This window comes from Dromaius novaehollandiae, chromosome Z (assembly GCF_036370855.1).
Source record: "Dromaius novaehollandiae isolate bDroNov1 chromosome Z, bDroNov1.hap1, whole genome shotgun sequence".
NCBI lineage: Eukaryota > Metazoa > Chordata > Aves > Casuariiformes > Dromaiidae > Dromaius > Dromaius novaehollandiae.
Genome location: NC_088132.1, coordinates 69,870,265 through 69,893,473, shown reverse-complemented (window position 1 = coordinate 69,893,473; position 23,209 = coordinate 69,870,265). Strand labels below are relative to the sequence as shown.

General features: G+C 40.5%; 1 protein-coding gene across 1 annotated transcript in view; it reads left to right on the top strand.

Annotated features, from left to right (window-relative positions):
* The window catches only part of LOC135324616 (pikachurin-like), an 81,494-nt gene that overhangs the window by 29,512 nt on the left and 28,773 nt on the right, over positions 1-23,209 (top strand). Inside the window, exons 5-11 of the mRNA XM_064501232.1 lie at positions 2,575-2,692; positions 3,174-3,309; positions 9,679-9,845; positions 17,714-17,829; positions 18,072-18,414; positions 21,140-21,240; positions 22,536-22,636. Coding sequence (XP_064357302.1) covers positions 2,575-2,692; positions 3,174-3,309; positions 9,679-9,845; positions 17,714-17,829; positions 18,072-18,414; positions 21,140-21,240; positions 22,536-22,636 — 1,082 coding nt within the window. The remainder of the gene's footprint in view (positions 1-2,574; positions 2,693-3,173; positions 3,310-9,678; positions 9,846-17,713; positions 17,830-18,071; positions 18,415-21,139; positions 21,241-22,535; positions 22,637-23,209) is intronic.

The following is a 23,209-nucleotide window of genomic DNA, read 5'->3' as shown; positions in this document are numbered from 1 at the left end:
CTTTCCAGCTTTTGGAGGGATATGTAGTTCTTATACACGATTGACTCCACCACAGAAAGGGCATCACATTGCTTCACCATATTCAAGAGAGTGAGACTGTAATGAAAATAGCAGATGTCATTTAGCAGGGTTCTAGCAAGAGTGTCATGTTTAAGACAAGAAAGTGCAGCTGGTATTAGTGAAGCTTCGTCTGGAATATAATGTCCAAGTTTGGATCTCATGCTTTAGAAAGATACAGGGCAAGTGGGAGAGAGTGAAGAGGAAAGCTACAAAGCTGACTGGGAGCTGGCTCATCCCCTTCCATGCGTTACCCAATTTTCATATCCATGAGGCCACTGTTTCTCTCCTAGGAGGTAGGACACCTGGTTTTAAGACTCTTCTCCTAAATACAAGCAGAAGAAATGAAATGTTTTACCCCTCAGACAGTGAGGTAAAAGTAGATACATTTCCTCTCCAGAATCCAATCCCACGCTGTCCTTGGTGTGTGGGGGTATTCTCCAAAACGGCCTGCCTAAGCAGCTCCTGCAGGAGGGATGGCCATGGTACAAGGTAGTCTGATGATGTCCGAAATCTTTACTCCTTCACTAATGTCTTGATTCCAGAAGATTAAAACATACTTGACCTCAGAGGTACCGACTGTATGCCCAGCTCCATGTTCATGGAGGAGACATTACCAAAAGAAACAGGCAAATAGGCACTTTAGCGTGTGTAAGGCAAGAGAGCACTTGGCTGAGGTTTTGAGGATAAACATTAAGCTTTGATACCCTAGCAGATACTAGCATTTTGACCTTGATTGGCTTTTCAGTCAATGAGATTTACTCAGGGTATCTTATTGCAGACTTGAGTCTGGAGGTAATAATGTCAGACAAATACATCCATATCCCACTATCTGCTGAGCCCAGTGTCCTCAAAAGTGTAAAAGCAGTGTGACACTTAATGAAGAAATTATTCCCATGAGAATTAATGTAATAAAGAGGGATGCTACAGGAATGAATGCACACAAGTTAAATACAGAGGGACAGTATATATGGCATGGAGGATGGAGTGGCAGGAGCAGGATCATCAATATCATCAACGAGAGGAGATGCAGGGTTTTCAGCAGCTGCCTTTACAAATCACGTTCTGAAAGATCTCACTCATTTTATCTGTGAGACTGAGAGACCCAGATGAATCTTTTCGTTCGAGTGGTCTTGCTGCCTCTTTCTGAACAGTTACTTTTCAGCAATGTTATCATCTTTCTCAGATGAATCCAAATCATTCGAGCAGATCAAGGGTGAAGGATGGAAAAACAGGATAATGGTCAGGCATTCCAAGTTAATTGGAAGTGAGTGCTGGGGCTCCAAAACCACAGCTAGAGAAATGACAGATGGCAGGGTGCTGCTAAACAGTATTGTAGTATTACAATATACTTCTAAAACAATAGAGAGGGAAAGTTTGTCCAAAAGACAAGGAAACTTCGCAGAAAATAAAATTTTAGGATCGTACACTATTTTGCTGCACCTGGAAATTCAGATTTCAAGGCTGTTCCAGCTTGAAGAAAAAGGAGCCCTCTGCGTTTTTGCATGCATTGTGAATACTATTCTTAATACTGAAGAATGAGAAACAGAAAAAAAGTCTTGATAAAAAAAGTTCTCTATAAGTACATTTCTTCACACCAAAATAATCTGTGGCATACAGCCTGATATTTCTGTTTACTTGCATGTGCTGTCAAAATTCTTAAATCTGGAATTTGTATCTCTCTATAGATAGGCTACAGATAAAAAATTCTGAATTTTTATATACACCTATACATGCTCCTCTAAGGACCAGGTCTAAAAGTGTGGAGCTGATCCATGCTGTGTGGACCTGCCAATGATATAAGGTTTTGTGTGACATTTGCTAATTTGTGGGAGATTTGAGCAGGCTCCTGTGAACAGTGTTCCACAGAACAAGCTCTTCATATAGAAACTAGCGGCACCTTCCTTGTAGTAGTTGGTTTTGGGTTAATCTTTCTGCGTTTATGGCAGAAAGACAAGTACATCTCTGCCCTCCCATGAAGGGAGATGCTTGTTTCAGGTCAAGGGTAAGAAAATTGTAAGAGGTAATTGGATAGGTCTCTCGTCAGTGAGAAATTAAAGATCATCAGTTCGTGCTGCTACAAGTTGCTTCATTCTCAGAAGCTTCTACTGTCTCTGGATCAAAAAAAAAAAAAAAAAACCCCAAAAAACAAGGAAGTGCACCAAACTGGTTCTGAATGTCAGCAGTTGGCTCAAGGGAGGGAACAGTACGTGACTTTAACTTCACGAGCAAAAACATGAGAGCAAACGCAAACTCTCTGCAACCCTGTGAGTTATGCTGAGAATTGGTCTAGGTCAGCCCTATGGATTTCTCTGGGGTAAAGCTGCAGCTTGACAGGAAACGTGATCTTGTTTGTTTTTATTGTTTCTGAGCTGAACTGGAATTGGTACAATCCTCCTAGGAGTTTACATGGAAAATATCATGCAAGATCCCAGCGGCCGAGCACACAGTGTCGTTCTGAGTTACATGGAATAGCTTCCACAATATCTCTGTCTTGTTTTCTTTTGACTCTGATAGGAAGTTGTTATTGGTGATTTAAAACCAGGCACTCCGCATCGTGTTAGCATTGGAGCATATGGTTGGGCAGGAAAAGGACGACCCAGCATGCCCAGAGATGTAACAACCTTATCTCCAGGTAAAATCTGTGTACATACCTTCTTACTGCAAAAGTGGCAGGGCAGAGTCAACCCAAGACATTTCACAGCTCTGGCAGGTAAATACAGACCATGCTGAAACCTCAGTTTGCTCAAAGCCAGCAGTGATCAGAGAGCAGGATGTAGCCGTGGGAGCAAAATGCTCAGAAACATTATTAATGATTTAAAAGGATAATGGCCACCTGATGTTTGGGGTGCCTTATGGACCTTATATAAGTACCTGCTGGACCCTGTGAAGAAAGTTTTCTTTTTACAATGTCATACCTGTAACATAGCGAATCAGTCACACCGAAATCTGTCATGTGCAGTTTGGTAATATTTTACTGTTACTCTTCCACACACATGATGTTTTAGAGGGGCAAGAGAGGAGGCAGAAAAGCCTATGAATTTGATTCCTAAGTCTGCGATTGTTGAGTTTTTGTGTGTATTACAGTCTTCTCTAATGCAATTCTTTTGGCTTAGATAAGTGCATGCCCCCTGCACCACCCTATCAGCCCCAGATCGTTGTCGTTTCTGATTCAGAAGTTGCATTGTCCTGGAAAGCTGGAGTCAGCGAAGGAAGTTCTCCCATCCAGTACTATATGGTGGAATTTATCAGGCAAGTCTGGCAGTGGAAAAGGAATTTCAATGTTTGTGTACTACATTTTTTTCCTAAACTGTGCTATTAAGCTGAATACAGATTCTTCTCATTATTTATTTACTCCTTGTATACAGTACATTTATTTTCACTCTCAACGTGTGTTGAATTACCATGATAATTTAAAGACACAGCCAGAAATAATCTAAATTGATGTAAAATCACCAATAAGTCCTACCTTCTGATTGAAGAAAAAAAATTTCTTTGCTTATTCTGTTCTGTTTAATAAAAGCCTGGTTAAATAAAATTTTTAATCTACCCTGTAAGTTATCAAACTCTGTCAAATCATGCTGAGAAGACAATATGGGGCAGAGTGGTTCCACTGAGCTGATGTACCCTTAGCTGCTATAGGAATAAATCCAGGGATTGCCAACTCAGAATACTGGGTACTTTTAGCTGACAAAAGTCTTTTGAGTCTTGAGCTTGCAGGATTCAGATGCACTTTGTTGTCCTAATGCTGCCATTTCCATGAAACGTTGGCCCTTTTTGTTTTTTTTTTTATGTTAAACCCTTTAAAATTTACAATAATAGAAACGCCGTGTGAAAAGTTGCTATTTGAATTGCTTTTATAAGATGCATCCCGATGATCAGGAGCTGGTGATTGTATTTGCATGCACAAATGTATTAATAAGCTTGTGTAAGCTAGTATTTGCCTACAAAGCTATCTATATTCATGTGCTTACATGAAAATGTAGTTTATCCTTACAATGAATGCAACTTTCAATCTTTGAAAGTTTAATCCTTGGATGAAAGTTTGATGACAAGTTTTAGTTGAGGCTATTGGATAAGAAGAGAGAATTGCTTCCTTAATTACTCTAAGCTGTAAAGGTCAAAAAAATCTTTCTTCAGAAAAATACATTCATTTTTTTAAAAATGAATTGTTATTGTAAAGACAGGCAGAAAGAACTATTGGTTCTCAGTGCTTTCAATATGATTACAGTCTGGAAAATATAGATATAATGAAGCCTGGAAGCCTGCTTGTGAGCTTAAATTGCACTTTGTGTTTGAATCAGAGCCCCATGTTTATTGGGAAGCCATACAGTGTTTTCTCACTTAGAGGCAGGACATGAAAGCTGAAGATGCATAATGGCCATCATGTAAATTCTGCCATAGAATTACCACAAAATTTCTCCAGTATCTATTTTCCAACATAATAGTTACCTGAATCTTTTTCTCTTCTCCCCATCGCTTAGTTCCGATTTGCTCAGTGGATTGGAAAGGGATTTTGCTGAGTTCTGACTGACTGCACTTCTATCTCCTCCATTCTTCAGCCTGGAAAGTGGAGTTTATGTACACTTCTTCATAAAACCACTGGCCTGCTAATGGAAGTAGAAGTGGGCATCATAATCTCCATCTGACACATTGAAATTGCACCCTTGAATGTTTTTGTTCAGCCAGGGAGTAGAAAGTTGCCTTCTCTGTTTAAGTCAAGAAATACAAGTAATTGAAATTTCCATGTCTTGGTTTTTTTAGACTTTGGGAAAGAATTTGCTAACAGCACAATGTTTTGATAACACTGTTTAGTTTGAGGTTTAAAGCTAAGCTTGAAGTGTATTTGTTAATTTTGGGATTATGCTGTCTTAGATTTGGAAGCTTGAGTACATATATTTGGAGAAAGTTCAATGAGCCATAAACCCTAATGGCAGTTAGAGGTAAAGATTTAGCTTTAAGCTTCATTGTCTTCTGAAATTGCATATTGCATATAGTTTTAAGGCTAAATTACCATAAAGTATATTAACAGCAGTTAAAGCCATTGATGTTAAAACAACGTTAAAAAAAACCAAAAACATTAATCAGTGCAAGAAAATTTGGAATGAAGTCCACTTATATCAAATAAATACAATTCCAATAAGATACTGGGCTTTTCAAGATTAGTAACTTTCTTATGCCCATCTACAATTTCTCTTGGGTGTGGATATACCAATAGCACCAGCCTCTAGAAACTATGACATTGTTTCCATCATGTCAGTTCCCATAGAAGTAACTTTATTACTTTTACCCTAGGAAAAACGTGATGGGAGACTGAGATGAGGGGAAAATACTCTTCATTTGTTCAACTGTGACATCTGGGCTTAAAGCCTCATGAAAATTCAGTGCATTAATTGTTTGCACATCAGAATCTAATCAGAATCAGAGCTAGCCTTCAGTCTGTTTCTGCTCTTAGATGAGTATAAATTTGGGCTTTTCTTTAGGCACTTCTCTGGGATTCTTTCAGGTCACTAGAGGATCCCTTTCAGGTCACTATAGGCAATGGAGGGCCCCAGGCTGATTCGGATGTAGGACAGCCTGGGCCGACTCACGCTCTGGAGATGCCCGGCTCTGTTGTTGACTATAGAAGGACTCTAAGGAGATCAGGCTCCCAACTTGGCTGAATGCTTAAAATTAGGAGAGCGAATCTAGGTCTCACTGCTATCAGTTCTACAGAATGTGTTAGACCCAAAATAACTAATGGTGTCTTTGGAAGCTTGCAGTATTAATATTCTATTGGTTTATGCTGAGGAATATTTTCTGATAAATATTCTTATGAAAGACCCTGAAGCAAGACCTTGAACTTAAATATGCTAGTTTGTTTTCTTTATCCCCCCTAAAGATACTATAAAAAATTAACTTAATTTTCAAAAATGTCTTGGCTGTTTTCACATGCAGTATTCCAATTTCTAGTCTATTGAATGCCTAGCCAACTTCTAAATTCAGAGACTAACTTACCAAATTTTTGTAGTTGACTACCTTCTACAGAACCACAAAGTATTTCAGCAGCATATCCCTTAAATGGAGTAGTGTGCATTCTTTTCGTCTCCTTGATAGCTGGACAGAGTCAACAGCTTTCATATGAGTCTTGACATACAGGAAAAACTCACCATCTCAGTAGTGATGTGAAACTTGTGCTGCAATGAACTAGGTTGGTTCTAGCGATAAAGCTGGAAAGATTTATCATATATGGACACGAGGGTGGAGCAGATTCAGCATAGTGACTTCAGCAGATTTCTTGATTAGTTTCAAGTCTTTATTTCCCCCTCCCCTCCCAAAAAAGGTTCATGCACTAAATCCAGTCTGTGCTGAACAATGTCTGTAGTGCTACATGAATCAGCTATTTGGTATCAGGTATTTGAATAGCTCCTGCTTCATTTTGATCAAAACATCTAAAGAAAAGCTTGGCCTTTTCCCAGTCAAAGTGATTTCAGTATTTCAGTTTTTCATCCCAGGGAAGGACAAAACTGAACACTGGAAACATTATATTTTCTTGTGGGAAATATGTTTCCTTTCATGTAACTGAACTCTGAACTTTCAAATCATGACATAAGTGTCAGCAGTGGTTCAATGTTTGCCTTCATTTGCAAAGAACACAGAACAGTTCTGGAGGTTGAGGCACCTCGTAGTGCCCAACAAAAGTACCCTTTAATACTGATTTCCTGATTAACGCATGGAAAACATACATGTATCTCAACATTTACCTCACTGCTTGCAAGGGTTAAATACCTGAAAAGATAATCAATGAAGAAAGAGGAGTTGAAGATGTAAAATTAAGAAGGGAACATGTTCAACAGTGTTAGACAGCATCAGAGTAAGACTTATCGAAAGAATGAGGTTAGAAAATGGTCTCTTTTTTTTTTCTCCAGTGTTGACTTAGTATTTTGGTTGGTTTAGTAGAAAGTATTACAATAAAGCTAAATAATAATAGTTATTAGCTGGATTAATAGTTTATTAGCAGATGGCTTCACTCCGATAAATTATTTCCAGGTCATTTTAAAAGAAGTTCAAGTGAGTATGAAATTGCAGTTCTCTGCATCAGAAAGATTTCCTTTCTTTAAGTTGAATCCATCCCTAGATTACAATGTAAAGCAATAATCCTGAGGTTTTAAGGGCAGAATTCTGCCCTTAGTTTATATCTGCCTGATCTTATTGACTTTACCCATATGTTTAGTATTTTAAAAATGCCCTGACTTTGTTCTTGGCCAAATTCTTACTGCATTGCATTTCTGCACTGGAAATGCACAGTTGTAACTTAAAGAGCAAAAATGCTTGTGGGAGGCAGCAGGTTTCCACGTACCCATGTATGTGGTGCAGAGCAGTCCTGTGAGCTTGTGGTCACAGGCACTGAAAGAGCAGGAGGAGCGAACCCATTCCAGGGCACGTAGCTCTGTGGAAAGACTGGAAAAGTGGGATCATTCTCTCCAAATGAGCCATTTGATGTAAAAGTTGACATAAACTGAAATCTCATGGAAAAAGGACAATTGAGGTATTTTTTCAACACAACATTTAGAGTTTAGAAAATGTAGAAGTTGGCTCACTGTGAACATATTAACCAGCTGAGTTTATTGTGTTTCTCTCCCCATCTGTTTGCCATTTTGTCATGTTGCACCGGTTTGTTCGTACAGGGAACATTATGGAAAAATAGCAAAGGTCAAGTGATAAATCTCACTCTTTCTCCTTCAGCTGGAGATACTTACACATTTGCAGACATTTCCTTTCTTATTCACTTCTCTAGGAGGAAGTCTTGCAAGAGCCAATTAGTAAAGTCAACAGGTTAGCCTACCGTTGGTAGAGACCGAACGTTATCTCCTAAATCTCTTTGTAGTGCGCAGTATCTCCTTAGGGTTCCCTCTTCCATTCTGGTGCAGACACTAGCAATATCTGCTGTAAAACAACTATAAAGCAGTTTTTGAGCTAGCAGGAATTCTTTGGATTGCAACTAGAGCCAAAGATGCATATAGGAAAACTGAAAATGCTACTAAGCAAGCGTGTGCAAAGCAGCAATCGTAACAGCTTTCATTTGAAAAACCCTAAACATTTTCCTTTGGCCAAAAGCTCAGAGAAGGGAAAACAACGGAAGAGTAGCTGAAATAAATGCTCTCCTCTCTACCACGGAATGGTGATGGAGGGTGACTTAAGACAGGATGCTTAGCTGTCCTTACGTCTTGTCCGTTTGTCTGATTTTATTTTTATTTTTAGTGAGATAATGTAATATTCACGTCCTGTGTGCTGTTACATAGGAGCCAGGCAGTTGGGAGCTACTCTTTTGTCAGTGTGTTGTGCCCTGCTGGCGCGAAGAAATGAAACCTCAGTGATCAATAAATCTTGTATTGACTGATAAAAGAAAACATACGTTAACTTTGGCATTTCCTTCCAGCTGCAAATAAACAAATGCAAAATGCCTGCCCTGTGTTATAATTTTCACTGGAAGACTGTTGGAGACATTTGCAGCTAGTTCTATGTAAACACTAGTAGATTCAGGGAGCACTTGGAGGTTATTTCCTGTAATAAATATCACAAGGACATCTTAGAAAAGGACACCAGAATAACTTGATCTGAAAGGTCATTTCTCTCCCTATTTTACTTTCATAGGCTTCAATTTGAATATTTTGGATGGCCAAGACTTAATGTTTACATTTTCTATTTTGTTTACAAGTATTTACTTCCTTCCCATTGTTTTCCCTTTGATTAGAAGAGATCACTTTTAGAGAGAGTAGAAATGGTGTGAAAGTATCGGAATAGCCTCTCAGAGTGTTTGAAGTAGTCTTTCCCTTTCACATATCCTTATGCATATAAATTTCAGCATTTCTAGTTTCCCCAGATCATTGTTGAAACCAAATTGCCATGTGAATGATTATACTGATTTTAAATGGATTATAACAGCACATAGAGCAAGCAATTATTGGCAGCCAGCTTTCAGTATGAGTCAGGATTTAACCAGGCATCGCCCAAAGGCAGACATGGGAATTTTGTTGCAAAATCCACGTACATAGGCCAGGTCCTGTCTGTTATTGTTCAGTATTTTTCTCATTTTGGGGGAGAAGAATTTGGATCCAGATTTTCCAATGTGGGTGGATTGATTTAGTTGCCTGGTAAATGAAATGTTAGATTCTCATCCTGCTAATGCTTGTATATGTTTGAAGAAACTCACTGACATTAGGACACAAGCTTTTCAGAATAAATTAGGGTCTTCCCCTCTATTGCAATGTGTTGCTTTTTATAGACAGATACGAGATTTGGAACTGTTATTCCTTTACTTGACAGTTATGAACCACAAATCCATAAAAAAAAGATTAAGAGAAGTTGATTGGTCAAAATGTCCTCTGAACAATCTTCTTGGCTTTTAAACAAAATCAGAATAGTGTTTCCATATCACTGTATAGTGCACTGTTCCCATATCACAACCTTCTCAGCTTATAATGGTTGCACAGTCTGGCCCCTGAAGAATCAAAGATTTTAGTGGTGGTTTAGCAAGCTTATATCTCATTTATTTCCTGTATTTCCCTGGAAAGTTAAAAGGCAATTAATTTATACAGACAGCTTTAATTATTTATGATCTTGATTTTTTTGATCCTGAAGGCCAGACCTTGACAGCAATTGGACAGTAATAAGAGAGCAGATCCAGATGGAGTCCATGGTTCTCAAGGGACTTCTCCCAAATACCAAGTATCAGTTTGCCGTCCGAGCAGCAAATTCCTATGGATCCAGCCTCCCCAGCGCACCAAGCGATGTCATCCGCACATTCAGTGAGTAGAACTGCCTTTTTGTCGTTTAAGCTGTATATTCAGGGCAGCCTTTACAGGACCACTGGTGGAAGGAGTCCCTCTCGGGCCCGGGCACAGAGGCACCCCAGGTCCCACACCTCTCGTTCCTGTTCGTGGAGCTTACAGCATCCTGTGAAAGTTGTGCCACTGGTGAAAATCTGAAAGGCCCCAGGAAGGAGCACGGTCATGCTGTTTCTCTGCTCTGGAGGTCATCACCAGATATTTTTGAATCTCCGCTTACTGATTTTTGTGCTGGCTTCATACAGAATTGATAAGTGAATCTTGTGGGGAGAAATAAGAGAAATAAGTCTATTGTTCCTCATTTCGCAGTTCTTTAAAACTGAACTGTATATATTATATGTATAATTTAAACAACTCAGAAAGACCAAAGCAAATCGATGCTGTTTTCTGAGGAGTAAGGCTTTTAAACTATTAAGCACAACCATGAAAATAATTATGTAAACAAGTAAGCATCCCTTTTTAATCAGAAGCTACATAGTGAAAACATTAGGTGAAACTGTATTCAAATACATCTGACTAATCATGACTTTGTCAAAATTATATCTACGTTTGTGCAGCAATATGGGCCATGGACATGGCAACAAATGGTGGGTCCTGCACACATCTCCTGACTGCCTTCCTCAGAGTTTAATCCTCCGTCAGTGCTAGTCTGTGGGCTGACTTTGGCATCACGTTCCTCCTCATTACCCCCAAAGTGATAGCTGTGACTGAGAATCCCAACCAAGCTGACACAGAGCGCACTGGGAATTGTACAAAGCATGTGTCTTTTACACCGTAAAAACACAATGTCACAAAGCAGAGTCAAGATAGGCAACAGGGCCAAGGCTGATGGGACTATATAAACCATATCCTTAATGTGCCAAACTTTGTGCTGGATTTGAAAGATTTCAGGACTTTGAAGTTCCAGTTTTGAAGGCATTTATAGGAGATAGAATACCAGGCAAGAAAATGCCTGGATATAATTTTAACAGATTAGCAAACTATAAAAAAGGGCAACAAGATTGACGTTTTTTTCTTTTCTTACCTATGTGCTTGCAATGCAAATCATCCTTAATTAACAGATAGAAAACGAACAGATGATATTCAGATAAGATTGTCAGCGGTGCTCTGCAAGAGCAATTTGCGTGCTGCAGAAATGTGAACCACATCTTTCATGATCAGTTTAACCCACTAAGGATTTATTTCCAAATTGTCTATCTTTATATTCTCTATCTTGAAATCCCATGTTCTCATTGACTCCTTTATGGCAGTTTTTATCTTCTGACACCATTGTAAACTGAATCCCTTGAGCAGTTTGCATAAAGTTTGTGGCTGCTGAACTCTAATTTCTGAACCAAATGTTTGTGAAAACCCTGAAGGTGCAGCTTGCTCTTGGGTTCCTTGGCCCTGAGATACCCAGGAGTCAGCTTCCTCTGCCTCAGACTTGTTTGTGTGTTCCTCTGTATCCTGTTTATCTTTGGACATGAGTGTCTGCATTCTTTGGTCAGAAAAGATAAAGTGTTTAGCTCTGCTGGTAAGGATGGGCTAGTCTTCATACTGGGCTTATTACTGCACTAATCTAGGAGAGACAATTTGCCTTTTGCAAGTTTGAAAACTGGAAACTGCCTGTTCTGCAGAGACAGTGTGATTTAAACTGTCGAAAAGTTCACTGCGACGGAAAACATTCATACATTTAAGGGCAATCAAGTAAAACTTACTCCTAGTTCACACTATGTATCTGCAACTAATAAAATACCTCCATCCTTCTAGTAGCCAGGTAGCCAATAGTTACCTTCTTTGGCCCAGTTAATCATTAAATTCAGTTGCTCAGACATAGACATTCAGTGCATTTGAGGTCCCTTAGGGTGTACCAGATGGTTTCCGGCTGTCACTGTAGGAAGGCATGTTTCCCATGTGTCTCCCAGCTACCTGACGGCCCCGTGGGGATGTTTCAGGTAGCATAACGCGTCTCAGGTAGCACCAGACGCCTCAGTCTCCCAAAGTGCCAGTAGACACTTCATAGTCACCTGACATTGCTGAAAAGGACATATGAAGGTGCCAGGCAGTTGGTGTGTCTGCCACTAATACATTTGTATTCTTCAGGATGCGTGCGCATCATAGGAATTACTACCATCATTATTGCCACATTTCCTCTTCTCATGTAAATAGTGAAGCTTGCCACGAATATTTGGTGCTATTTTCTGACTGCCCATGTATTCCTCAGAAATACCTGAAATACCTTGGGGAGCTGGCATAAGTCCCTGCAGTATCTGCCTTCTTCACATTACACTTAGTCCACATAGTGCTGGTGCTAAGGTCCTTGATATGTTCGGATTCAAAAATTTGTAACCTTTATGCTTCTATATCTTGGATTTTTTTATACTGATTTTGAAATAATTATTGACTTTCTGATGCTTCTTTTAACTGTGAATCCAGTTCCCAACATGTCTTCAGCTACACTGGACCTTCAGTGTCCCTGCTGAAATGTGAAGTCTCTCGTAGCTCTTATGGGCAAGCTGAGTCTGTGATGAGTCCAGCAGACACTGAGTCCGCGTTACTTGGGGATTTGTCCTGCACTGCCCTCTGTAAACCTGGGACCTGGGGCTTGTATCATTCTAAGGTATAATTCTCTTACTTGGTTTCACGTGTGGCTTGATTTGCAGTACTCTGGACTGCATTGCCTCAGGTCATCATAGGAAACTGTTGGCTTTGTTTGCTAAAATGTTCCCCTGCAGGGCTGCTAACTGTATCACCTAATGTGACAGACCTCCCAGGATCCTTGCAAGTAGAACATGTGGCCTTGATTACCAGCAAAGTTACCCCCTTACATAATAAAAAACTGCATGCTTGGTTTATGTTACATTGATCCATTTTGAGGGAGGAAGGAGAAGGCAAAGTCCCCCAAGGATTCTCATTTATTTATGACTCGGTTTCATTTTGTTACAGAAGGAAATGATGCAATACTTCGCTTAAATCAATTTTTGTACCCTTCTTAATTACACATGCTGGTTATAGGTATTTTACTTATATGTTTGTAAGATTTTTTTGCTATATCAAATCTTTCAAGGTGTCGTGGACAATCTACTTAAAAACGTAAGATTTCACATATCAAGTTTAGTAACAATAAAAGTAATAAATTATCTTGCAGAATCAAACAAAGAAAGTGTCCTCACCTGCATCACTTAAATACCCTGTATCTCCTGGGGAAACAGATGGGGTTTGCACTATGCCCTGAAGGTCGACAGTCTTGGGCTTTGCCCGACCAACAGAGGAAGTGTACTCTGTTACCCTCCTGCTACCCTCCTGCTCGTCTCCATAGCAAACATGGCCAAAGTGGCTGCTGAATCTGTTTACATCACTTCCTTAGGGCCTAGCCATCAAAACCTGACGTCTCACAAATGGAGGCATCTCTGTGCTCTGGCTCATATTGAAAAAGAAATTGGCACAGGTGCTTAAGTATTCTGCACAGCGCTTGACTGTGTCAGCTGAGTCTCAGGCAGAGGAAAACAGCAGTCCCTCAGGCTCAGACCTTGATGTAAATGATGATGATGCATCTTGAAGATAGTAAATGGAGAATGCTTTCTACAGAACTGCTTCCCAGAGATCTCCACGTGCTTTACAAAGACAGGGTTTGTATTTACTGGGCCCATTATATAGACAGGGACAAAAAGCAAGAGATAGGCCAAGCAATATGTAATGCCACACTGTGAGTTACTGGCAGGAACCGAATCAGATAGAAATGTCCCTGGTGTATTTCGAATTTAGACCTGTGTAGTCTTCTGCATGAAGGTGATCAGCCTGTTAACACTTCTGTTTAATCCATCCACGTTGCAGTGCTCTGTGCTCTACTTCCCACGTATTTCTGTGAGTTCTGATCAATACCCATGATACCAAAGTGGCAAAACAGAAGTTTGTGCAGCTTTCCGTTTGTTTTGAGAATGTCTTTTTGACATAACTTAATCCTTGACTATTTGGGAAGAACTTGTCCTATGTTTGTGACCCCCACACACAGGTTTTTCAGTTAATTATAGAATGGGATTATAAGGCCTGGGAGAGGGTCTTAAATAGGCTTCATCTCCTTGCACACTGAAACGCTGATTTAATGAAATATAGCATGCCTGTAATCTCTGTAGTCATTGTTTTGGTATTTGCAAAGTCCCACTTCGCTTAATTATCTCTGATTTGCCACCTGGTCTGAGGTGAACTCTCCACCAAAACTACGCAGTACTCTTAAGATATGGGCTGGCGTGTGGGTTTCTCTGTGGATAGTCCTCTTAGCTTCTCTACTTTATCTTATAGTTTTGTTGCATCACGTCACAGGTGGGAATCATGTCATATCCAATAAACTAGCAACAAATGTGGGGCAAAGAACGAGGTGACTGAAAACCCAGTGGGATGTTGGATAATCCTGTGTGTGTGTGTGCGCTCATCTGTATAGATGAGGGTACATCTACATGTCTTCGTTGCTGTGCTCCCAAATTACCTAAACTGATGTAGAGTAATATAGCATGTGCTGGCTGAAACTGTCAGCTGGAGTCAGGTAGATTGAAGGGGGGAATCTTAGACCGTATCAGAGACCTGTGGATATTAGGACACCTTCTGAAGTTGCACTTTTCCTGGTGATGCCAAACTTACATCCTGAAGGTCTTTGAAGAAGGGCCTCAAAGCAGTCCTTTCTGCCAACCACAATAAGACGTACCTTCTTTGCTCTCTCCAGGCTGCAAATGTTGTACCAGTTCAATAACGTAAAAAGAATCATTGTCTGGTTTAAAATAGTGGGTACATTTTGTTTCCCAAGGTCTTCTGTTGGAAAAGCATGGAACATTTTGGTCTGCAAGATGAAAGAGGGACACCTTTTACTTTGGGAACTGCCAATTTCTAAGTTATCAGATCTGATTGTGTGCTGGTGTGTATTGATGTAGTTTAGTGATAACGCCACTCAAATCAGGAGAGTTACAGTTGTGTAAAACTGGCATGGCATTAAAATCACATGTATATATGAAAGCAAGTGTGCATATCCAAGAGCAAAATTGAGATTTATCAGTTTCTGATGATGGTGGAAAATAAAGATACTTCATTCCCTGCGTTGTTTTCATTCCTGCCGTCCTTACCAACTAAAAACCCATTAAGCCAATAGAAAGTTTGCTTGAGAAAAGAAAAAATGTGGTAGAATTTTCACTGTAACAGATGTTTATTTGTGGCTTGTGACCTCTAAGTTAGAAAACAGAATTTATGTATCACAGCTTGTCTGAATAGAAATTGGATTGTTTTCCTTGACACATGATTGATTAGTAATGTGAGATTTAATGATCCATGGTTTTTCCTTTCTTTTTCCTAACCCTTAGTTTTATGGCCTCTATTACTCTTAGGTAAATTATAGATTTATCCATTAAAAGAATTGAGTTTAATTTGAAAAAGTTACAGGCATACAATATAAGCGCTCGAATTATAAGGGCAAGTAGTAATAATACAGGCCTGATTAAAAGTAAGGGTATTCCAGTGAGCTGAAACTTGCCGCACCTGCTGGAAGCTGAGTTAGTGCCAGGCTCTGTTTCATTCAAATACTTTCCGAGCTGCAATTCACATTTATAATGTATCTGGGTTTTTGCACAGAAATTCTTTTGTAGAAACACATCTTATAAAACTACTTTTGCCAAAGAAAGAAAGATCCTGGTGCAGTGATGGATAGAACAAAAGCAACCAGCCTTCCTACCTGGAGTAAAATTACCTTGTGGTGGTGATTAATCTTAGTGACTATTCAAGTGACTAGCAGGAGTAGCAGGTTTTGCCTGCACTTTGATAATAACTGTTTTTTCCACAATGAAAACAGGATTGGGACCAGTTTATACCTCTGTCTACCTCTCCAATAGTAATCCTTTGGCTATGCATTCACAGTTGCTTAACAGCAGTGTAAATTCTGAATCATTCTTGTCACTTTAGCAATGTACATGATGCCATGTATATAAGAATTTGCACAAGGAAATAATTGTTTTCTGGGCATCCTCTACCAAAAATAATCTGGATTTATTCTGTCCTGTTGGCCTCGTCTCTTTACCAATCATAAAACTGTAGGTGCTATGCTTAGCTCAGTTAGTCAAACTCTGTGTTTTGTACTGATTACTTCTGTTTTATACACAGTTCAAATGTATTATTTACAGATGGTTAGGTATATGAATTACAATGGAAAGGCTTATACATCATCTCACTTTGACTAACATGCTGTTTTGTTTGGAAATGTGTATGCCTCATTATAGCTACGAATTGGCCTCTGATTTTTCTGTGTGCTGATGTAACATGTAAAATCTATTGATATGTAACTAACTCCCACGGAGTGTATTGTGGGCAGCCAGTTAGCCAGCCAGGGCACACGTTCGTATCTGGTGCACGTATGTTTGATTTTATAATTGTCTCTCAGGATTTCTGGGTTGCAGTCATGGTAGTGGAAGAGCGAGAGTATGAAAAGATTTAGACCAGTGCTTTTCTGTCTGACTTCAGGCCAGTAGCATACTTCTCCCTTTTTCTCCACTGAGGTGGGAGATTGCTGACCTGAATTAGACTGGTTCAAACAGCACGATAACACTGTGCCCACGCTGCTCTGCCTGAAAGTCTGCCAAGCCCCGTTGTCTTTCACTGGATCCATCAGTTTGCTCAGTGGTGGTAGTGAAGGTCTCACGACCATCGAGGGGGGAGGTGGCATTTTCTGGGTTGACAGGTCTCCCTTCTGCAGTGCTCTCCCTCAACAGGCATCCTTCACCTGCCTGGACTTTGCCTCTCTCCTTGGTGTAACATGAAAGATTTGCTAACTGCCAAGGAAATATGGCTAACTTGTGGCTGCTAAAATAAGCAAGCACACACGGTCAGCCTGTACAGAGACTTTGTAAAGCGAGAGTTAGCTATGCTATTTTTAAATGACCACAGAATATTTTATGAAAAGTCGAATCTATCAAGTGTTTTGTTTCACTGGTTACCAAATCCGTTATATTCTGCACCCTAAGCAATGACAGGAAGCAGTTGTGATGCAGTTACCCTGATTCTCTTTCCTCATAAATGATCATTTCTGTTAAATTTTATTAGCTAAAAAGCATAACCCATAGTTGAAGCAGACATTTACTGTGTAAAGTACAGAAAAACACAGGCATTTTCTGCACTAATCAACTTAGTGTTTCACGGCGGTTCTCAGCCCGGAGTGCGTTGCAGCACTTTCCAGTGCTCCACGGGTCGGTGGCTTAGCACGTCGCATTTGTGCTTATTCCTTTCTTCCAGCTGCTAAATTGCATTTAAAAAAAAAAGCCTAAAAATGCACTTAGGATTTCATTTTCAAAGTGTTGGAGTCAGTGGAAGCAGGTAAAGCCCTAAGCAGGGTGTGCCAGAGAATCCCTACCCAGATGCACTTCTTTTGCCGTTCCACGTACTCTCATGCTCTTATTAATTCAGGCAAAACATTCAGTCGCCACTAGGGCAAACAGGGGACTGTGTGCTTATACAAGGGAAAAGTTTGGACTAAAAACGATATAGCTATTAAAAAGTGGCGAACACTGGAAAAAGTTCAGAAACATTTTCCTGAAAGAATGACAGGTAAAAGTCAGGTTGCAAAACTGAGCTTTTCCTGAATTTGTTAAGGAACCACAATAAATGACTAAATGAAGATCTTCACTTAGTTTGTTTTAAATTGTTTAGGTGTAATTTATACAGCCTGTTTCCCATCTTCAACCTGATGCATCTACTGTACAAAATAAATACTGACACCATTTCTGATTTTAGTGTCCTGAGTTAGGAGGAGGTAAGATTTGAGCTGTGTGTAAAGAGAAAAAAAAATCTATGAACTGAATATGCCAGTTGTGTCTTTACAGGCTCTGAAGAATTAGGAAGTGGAAGCTACGGGCATCGATATATCACAGACACAGTAATTGGTGATGATGAAGGATTTGATATTGATGATTCAGACTACGACATTTACATAGAAGAGGTAAATTTCAAGGTTCCACTTTGGCATTTCTGTTTTCTTTATAGTGTTAATATTTTAAAGTGTCAGATCTTGTGAAATTTAATATCTGAACTTATATGCACAGATAAAATAGTGTGAATGTTTAATTTTTTTCAGTGAGGATGAATTTGTTACTTCAGATCTGTATCTTAGAAGGCATTTTTTTTCATTTCCATGTAGCATTTTAAGTTATATTAGATTTATGTTTCTTTATTTCACGTTAGCTCAGACCACTTCCTGCTATTAAAGGAGGCAACAGAAAGTTTCTCGTTGAAACTAAGGTCACACCAGAGTCTAGTTCAAGGCTCCTTTTGAGGCTCCTTGCAACCACCTCAGAACCTACGACATCAGCTCTTACAACTACACAACCTGTCCCTTCTACCACACCGAGGACTGCTACGGCTAGGACAACGAGAAGGAACAGCATGTCTTCGGCAGGGCGCCTCTTTGATCTGTCCTGTGATGAGACCATCTGTTCTACAGATAGCTTTTGTGTCAACGACTATGACCGGGGTGGCTCACGTTGTCACTGTAACTTGGGAAAAGGAGGAGACACTTGCGCAGAAGGTAGGTTACGCTGTGCTAAGCTCCTTTTCCATGAGTCTGTGGGATTTTTTTCTTTTCTGACTTCTGGATGAAGGGTGTCTCCAAAAGTAAGCAGACTGACCATCTGTGGTCTTTGCGCAGTGCCAGCATCGTTCTGGAGTGTCTGACAGCAGATCTAAGCTGTTGCAGACTGGTTGGAGGCGGATTTCTGTTCTGCTATTGGCTTCTACAAGAAGCAGCTTCGTGGTAAACCAACAAAAATGCATATTTTGAATAACAGGTTGGGCTTAATGGATCCCTAGGGATAACAGCAGCATCTATTTTCCAATTCAGACATAAGTCACTTTGCTTCTCTTTCCTTTTTTCAGCCGTGTTTTCAGAAGTGATTCTTTAATAAAGCAGGGACAGATGAATGCAGACCCAGTGTAGTGTGCGTAGGGGAGGTTAATCCTCCTTCCTCCATCTAGGAATGGGAGGGTGATAGGAGCTGAGAATGTTGCTAGAAACACTGAAGGAGGCAGTCTTGCTTCTCCTTCCCTGCTTCCCTTCCTGTCCTCTGCCATCCCTGGTCCTAACCTCTCCCTTTTGCCAGTTCTGATATCGAGCTCATCTCCTGGTGAGCCAGTTCAGCTCACTTTTCTGGCCAGAAGCAATTCACTTTTCTTTTCTGAGTTATTTTTCTGCTGATTTGGTGACCAAAGGGTTAGATGAATGCCAGAGCTTGTGCAAAGAAAGAGGTAAGACTGTGCAGCAGGGAGGAAGGACCGCTGGTAAACCAAGGGGGACGGAAGAAAAAGGCACCTGCCTACCTTTGTGGAAGGTAGTCACTGCTAGATCTGTTCAGCCCAAAAGGGGGCAACTACATGAAATGGCTGAATTGATCTGTCAGTAGCACTCAAAGAGGCAGTGTTTTCTCCTCTGCCACAACTTCCCAGATATCACTTTTCCATTAAGTGTCAAACTGATGGTAACAGATGCTTAAAGTCGCAACGAATGTTATTGCAATTAAAGTGATGATCACCAACAAAGAAATAAATGAAGAAAATGACATACAGATAAGACCCTTTCTATCAGGACAGTGGCATGAGCCCCCAGACTATCATCAGTGATGAATGCAAGCGGTGATAAGGATCTGTCCTCTTACTTGTTGTAATGCTGTCCCACCAGTTAAGAAAAAGCTAATCTTTTCCTCTTCACATGGATCTGAAATGCCAAGGCTCTTCTGCACTGCAGAGCATCAGAGATGCCCATTTCTTATGCAGACTCATTTCAAAAATTCTTGATGCACAGGATTGTGCATCAGAGCTGCACACACTGGGGGTATTAGATCTTCTCCTTTTGATGCTGGAGTAAAGAGAATTCATTCTGAAAACAATCTGTTGTGACTCAGCCACATGGAACAGCTGTAGATACAATTTTTGGCCTTGATCAAGTATGAAAAGTCAAGGATTTATTTTAACCATATACAGCTTGTAGAACCAGTTTGCTAATGTGAGTCCAAAACCACTATTTTTCACAAGGGAGTGTTTGATGCATTGGTAAGCAGTAGCATTGTGTACCAATATTTCCTTGTACTGAACTTCTCCACAGCAGCCAATGTTGTTAAATAGTATACTAATCTGAATGAAAATAGACTTTTCTTTATAATCAGCAACTGCATAGCTCTGTGGTCCAGTCAGCTCTATTTGTGATCAGTACCTGAGTTAGTTTCTCTTTGCTGTAGCTGCATTCAGGTTTATATTACTGGTTCTCTTCGCCTGAGTCTAATATGCATTTTATTTGTTTGCTTGCTAACAAAAAAGCTGAGATAACTGCATCTAGATCCAAATAAAGTAAAATCCACTCAAAACTCATATAGCAGAAGGAAGTAGGGCACCTCATCCTTCCTTTCTCATTATACTTATATCCTCTCATTGTGCTCATATCCCTTGCAAAAATAAGAATTCCAGACTGAAACTGGGTCTTTCCTGCATGCTTCTCAGGAAAAGGAGCTGCAAGGGTAGCAGTAAGATATCTTTTTGTTTTTTCCAGTGCTGGAGCTGGTGCTCTGACGTGTGACAGTGAAGGGTGAGGGTTGATGTGTCTGCTGACGACAGCAACACAAACGGCCACTGTTGCAGCCAGAGGTTCCTAGGATGGAGAAGTGTCAGCAGGGACCTTCTTCTCCCCATCACCCCCTTTGCCTTATACTCTGAGGTTACCAGGGGGAAGTGTTAGGGGCTGGTGGGCTATCCTGAGCCAGCTCAGGATGCTTGGGATGCTAGACGCAGCAGCTACGGAGCAGCAGTGACTAACGCGGCATGGAGTCTGGCCCAGTGTGCTTTTCCCGCGTATGTTTTTATCATCTGTCAAAACAGAAAATTACTTTGGTGTCTTTCTTTTAAATGAGTGCCTAGAAGAAGATAAATAAAAAAATAGCCACATTCTGTCTTCTGTAACAGAGACGAGAATCTGGAGTAAGTTCCACTGAAGCCAGTGATTAAACTGTTGAACAGTGTTTGGCCCTCAGTATCCTGTTTCTTTCCAAGTTCCCCAGAACCTTGGAAATAAAGGAATTAGTTGTGAAAGGTGGTGGGAGGACAAAGCAATGGGTTAACTGATTGCTGACTGCTGCTGACTAATAGTTGTCTCTGGAGGAACTCTGCCTTGCATTTTCACCTGATGTTATCTAGTGCTAAATGTGTGTATCGATTTTTATATATGGGAGAAAACTTCTAAACAGCATGCTTCTGTCTTTGCTTTTCAGATATTATTATCCAGTATCCTCAGTTCTCTGGCTACTCATATATCACCTTTGAACCACTGAAAAACTCCTATCAGACATTTCAAATTACCCTTGAATTCAGGGTAAGTTTAAGCAATCCCAAATTCACATAGAAGCTTTAAATTTTATTTGCTTCTTCTGATGCTGTGGACACGGGAACTATAACTTAGCTTCATTATAGCTTCTAATGTAACTGTGGTGAGCATATACACAACCTTCATCTCTAAAGATCTGGCTTCACATCCAATGAATGTTAATGAATTTGGTAATCTGAGCTAAAATGTTTGTATCTATTATTGATAGTCAGTGCATGAGTGAATCCCTGGCATTAGCAATACTGGGCACTGCAGACTAGCAGCAATGTGCCTTGGCAGGACTATAGTCATACGAAGGAACTACAGGCTCAAATACACCTGTATTTTTTGTAATTAAAATTTGTAATTTGGAAGTGCCACACACTATGTTTACACATAAGAAATGGTGATCTTGTTTTCCTGAGCAAAAGACTGTTAGAGGTCCTTTCTTACTCTGCGGGATGTAAGTAGGCATTATTTTTCCCTCTGAAATATGGGACACCGGCCACTAGTAACTGCAAGATACTGAACTAGTTAAACTGCAGGTCTGATGTGGCAGCATAAATCTCACATCGCCTTGTGTTGGTGCTGTCTATGCGTTACGGACAGAGCCGGCAGTGCTCTGTAGGGAAGGTGGCCGGGTACGTGTCGTGGGGGAGCTGTCGGATGCAGCCCTGCTCCCACGTACGGCAGAGCTGCCAGCCTCACGCTCGAGGTATGAGACTGTCACCAGAGCAGTAGTGACCTGTTGCCTCACATGGTGATCTACCACTTTTCTGGCAATTTGTCAGCCTGAATTGCAGGATGGCTGGGAAGAGCCCTTGTGTCAGCTGCTACGCGCGTATGGGAAAATCGTGCCTGCACAGGTTCTTTGGTTTGAACAGTGTCAGACTCACTGAACGTGTGAAACAGCGTGTGTGTATTCATGGGCAGTACGCCTGATGTGTCCACACTTACTAGGCTTGCTAGGACATCCTTGCTAGACTTCATGCTCAGAGGCCTCATACGGGACATATCTGACGGGTTTTAATGATTCGAGCTTATCTATATGTCTGATACTATTGATAGGTCATGCTGTAAATAGAAGAGATGGTCCTAAACCATTTAAGCATTAAGGCCGTGGTTTTTTAGGTTCTTCAAGTGTGGGATTTGAAATTGAGTGACCTATTTCTGGTTTTGCAACTTAAAACTCCCTCTGATAAATGTTGTACGTTTTCTGGAAAAAAGTCCCCCTCTGCTACTCGCATTTGTCTATCATTTTGAGGCTTAGACTTTGATTTTTCTTGTTGATTTGGTGATTGCAGGCTGAATCAGAAGATGGTTTGCTGCTATACTGCGGAGAAAATGAACACGGTCGTGGTGATTTTATGTCACTAGCAATCATCCGACGTAACCTTCAGTTCAGGTAAAGCATTGATTTCTACTAGGCTCACCTCCGCCCTCAATCTGGTGTAAAGAAAAGGGGTCATTGTTGCCTCCTGGGACTCCTTTACGTGATGAATATCTCTCGTACCTTTGACTTCTGCCCCAGGCAGTGCACAAAATGGATAGTATGACTTCACTGAGCATTTCTTCAATATTTTGTTCTCTCATCCTTGTTCAGTGCGTAGACATATGCATTGTTGAACTCACTTTACTCAGACCGTGCTGCAAAGGCAAAATGATTTTTTCTTAGGCAAAATGAGTTTTCTTAAGGGCATTATTATGGGGCTCCTTGTTATGTGAGCACCACACTTGCTCACGAGTGAGCCGCTGCACTTGCTCACCTTTTGCTATGTAGAGTTTCTTTGCTTCACAGCAAAAGGACCTGAAGAGAATGTAGTAAAATGAAGAGATTTAGTGCAAGCAAGGGGCCTGGAACTTCATCCCATACCTGTCATTTAGATAGGAGTGGCAGGTCTTTTTAATGGAGATGGAGGAAGTTTCTTGCACTGCCTTATATAAGCATATGATAGAATATCTCACGCGTCTCCTTTTT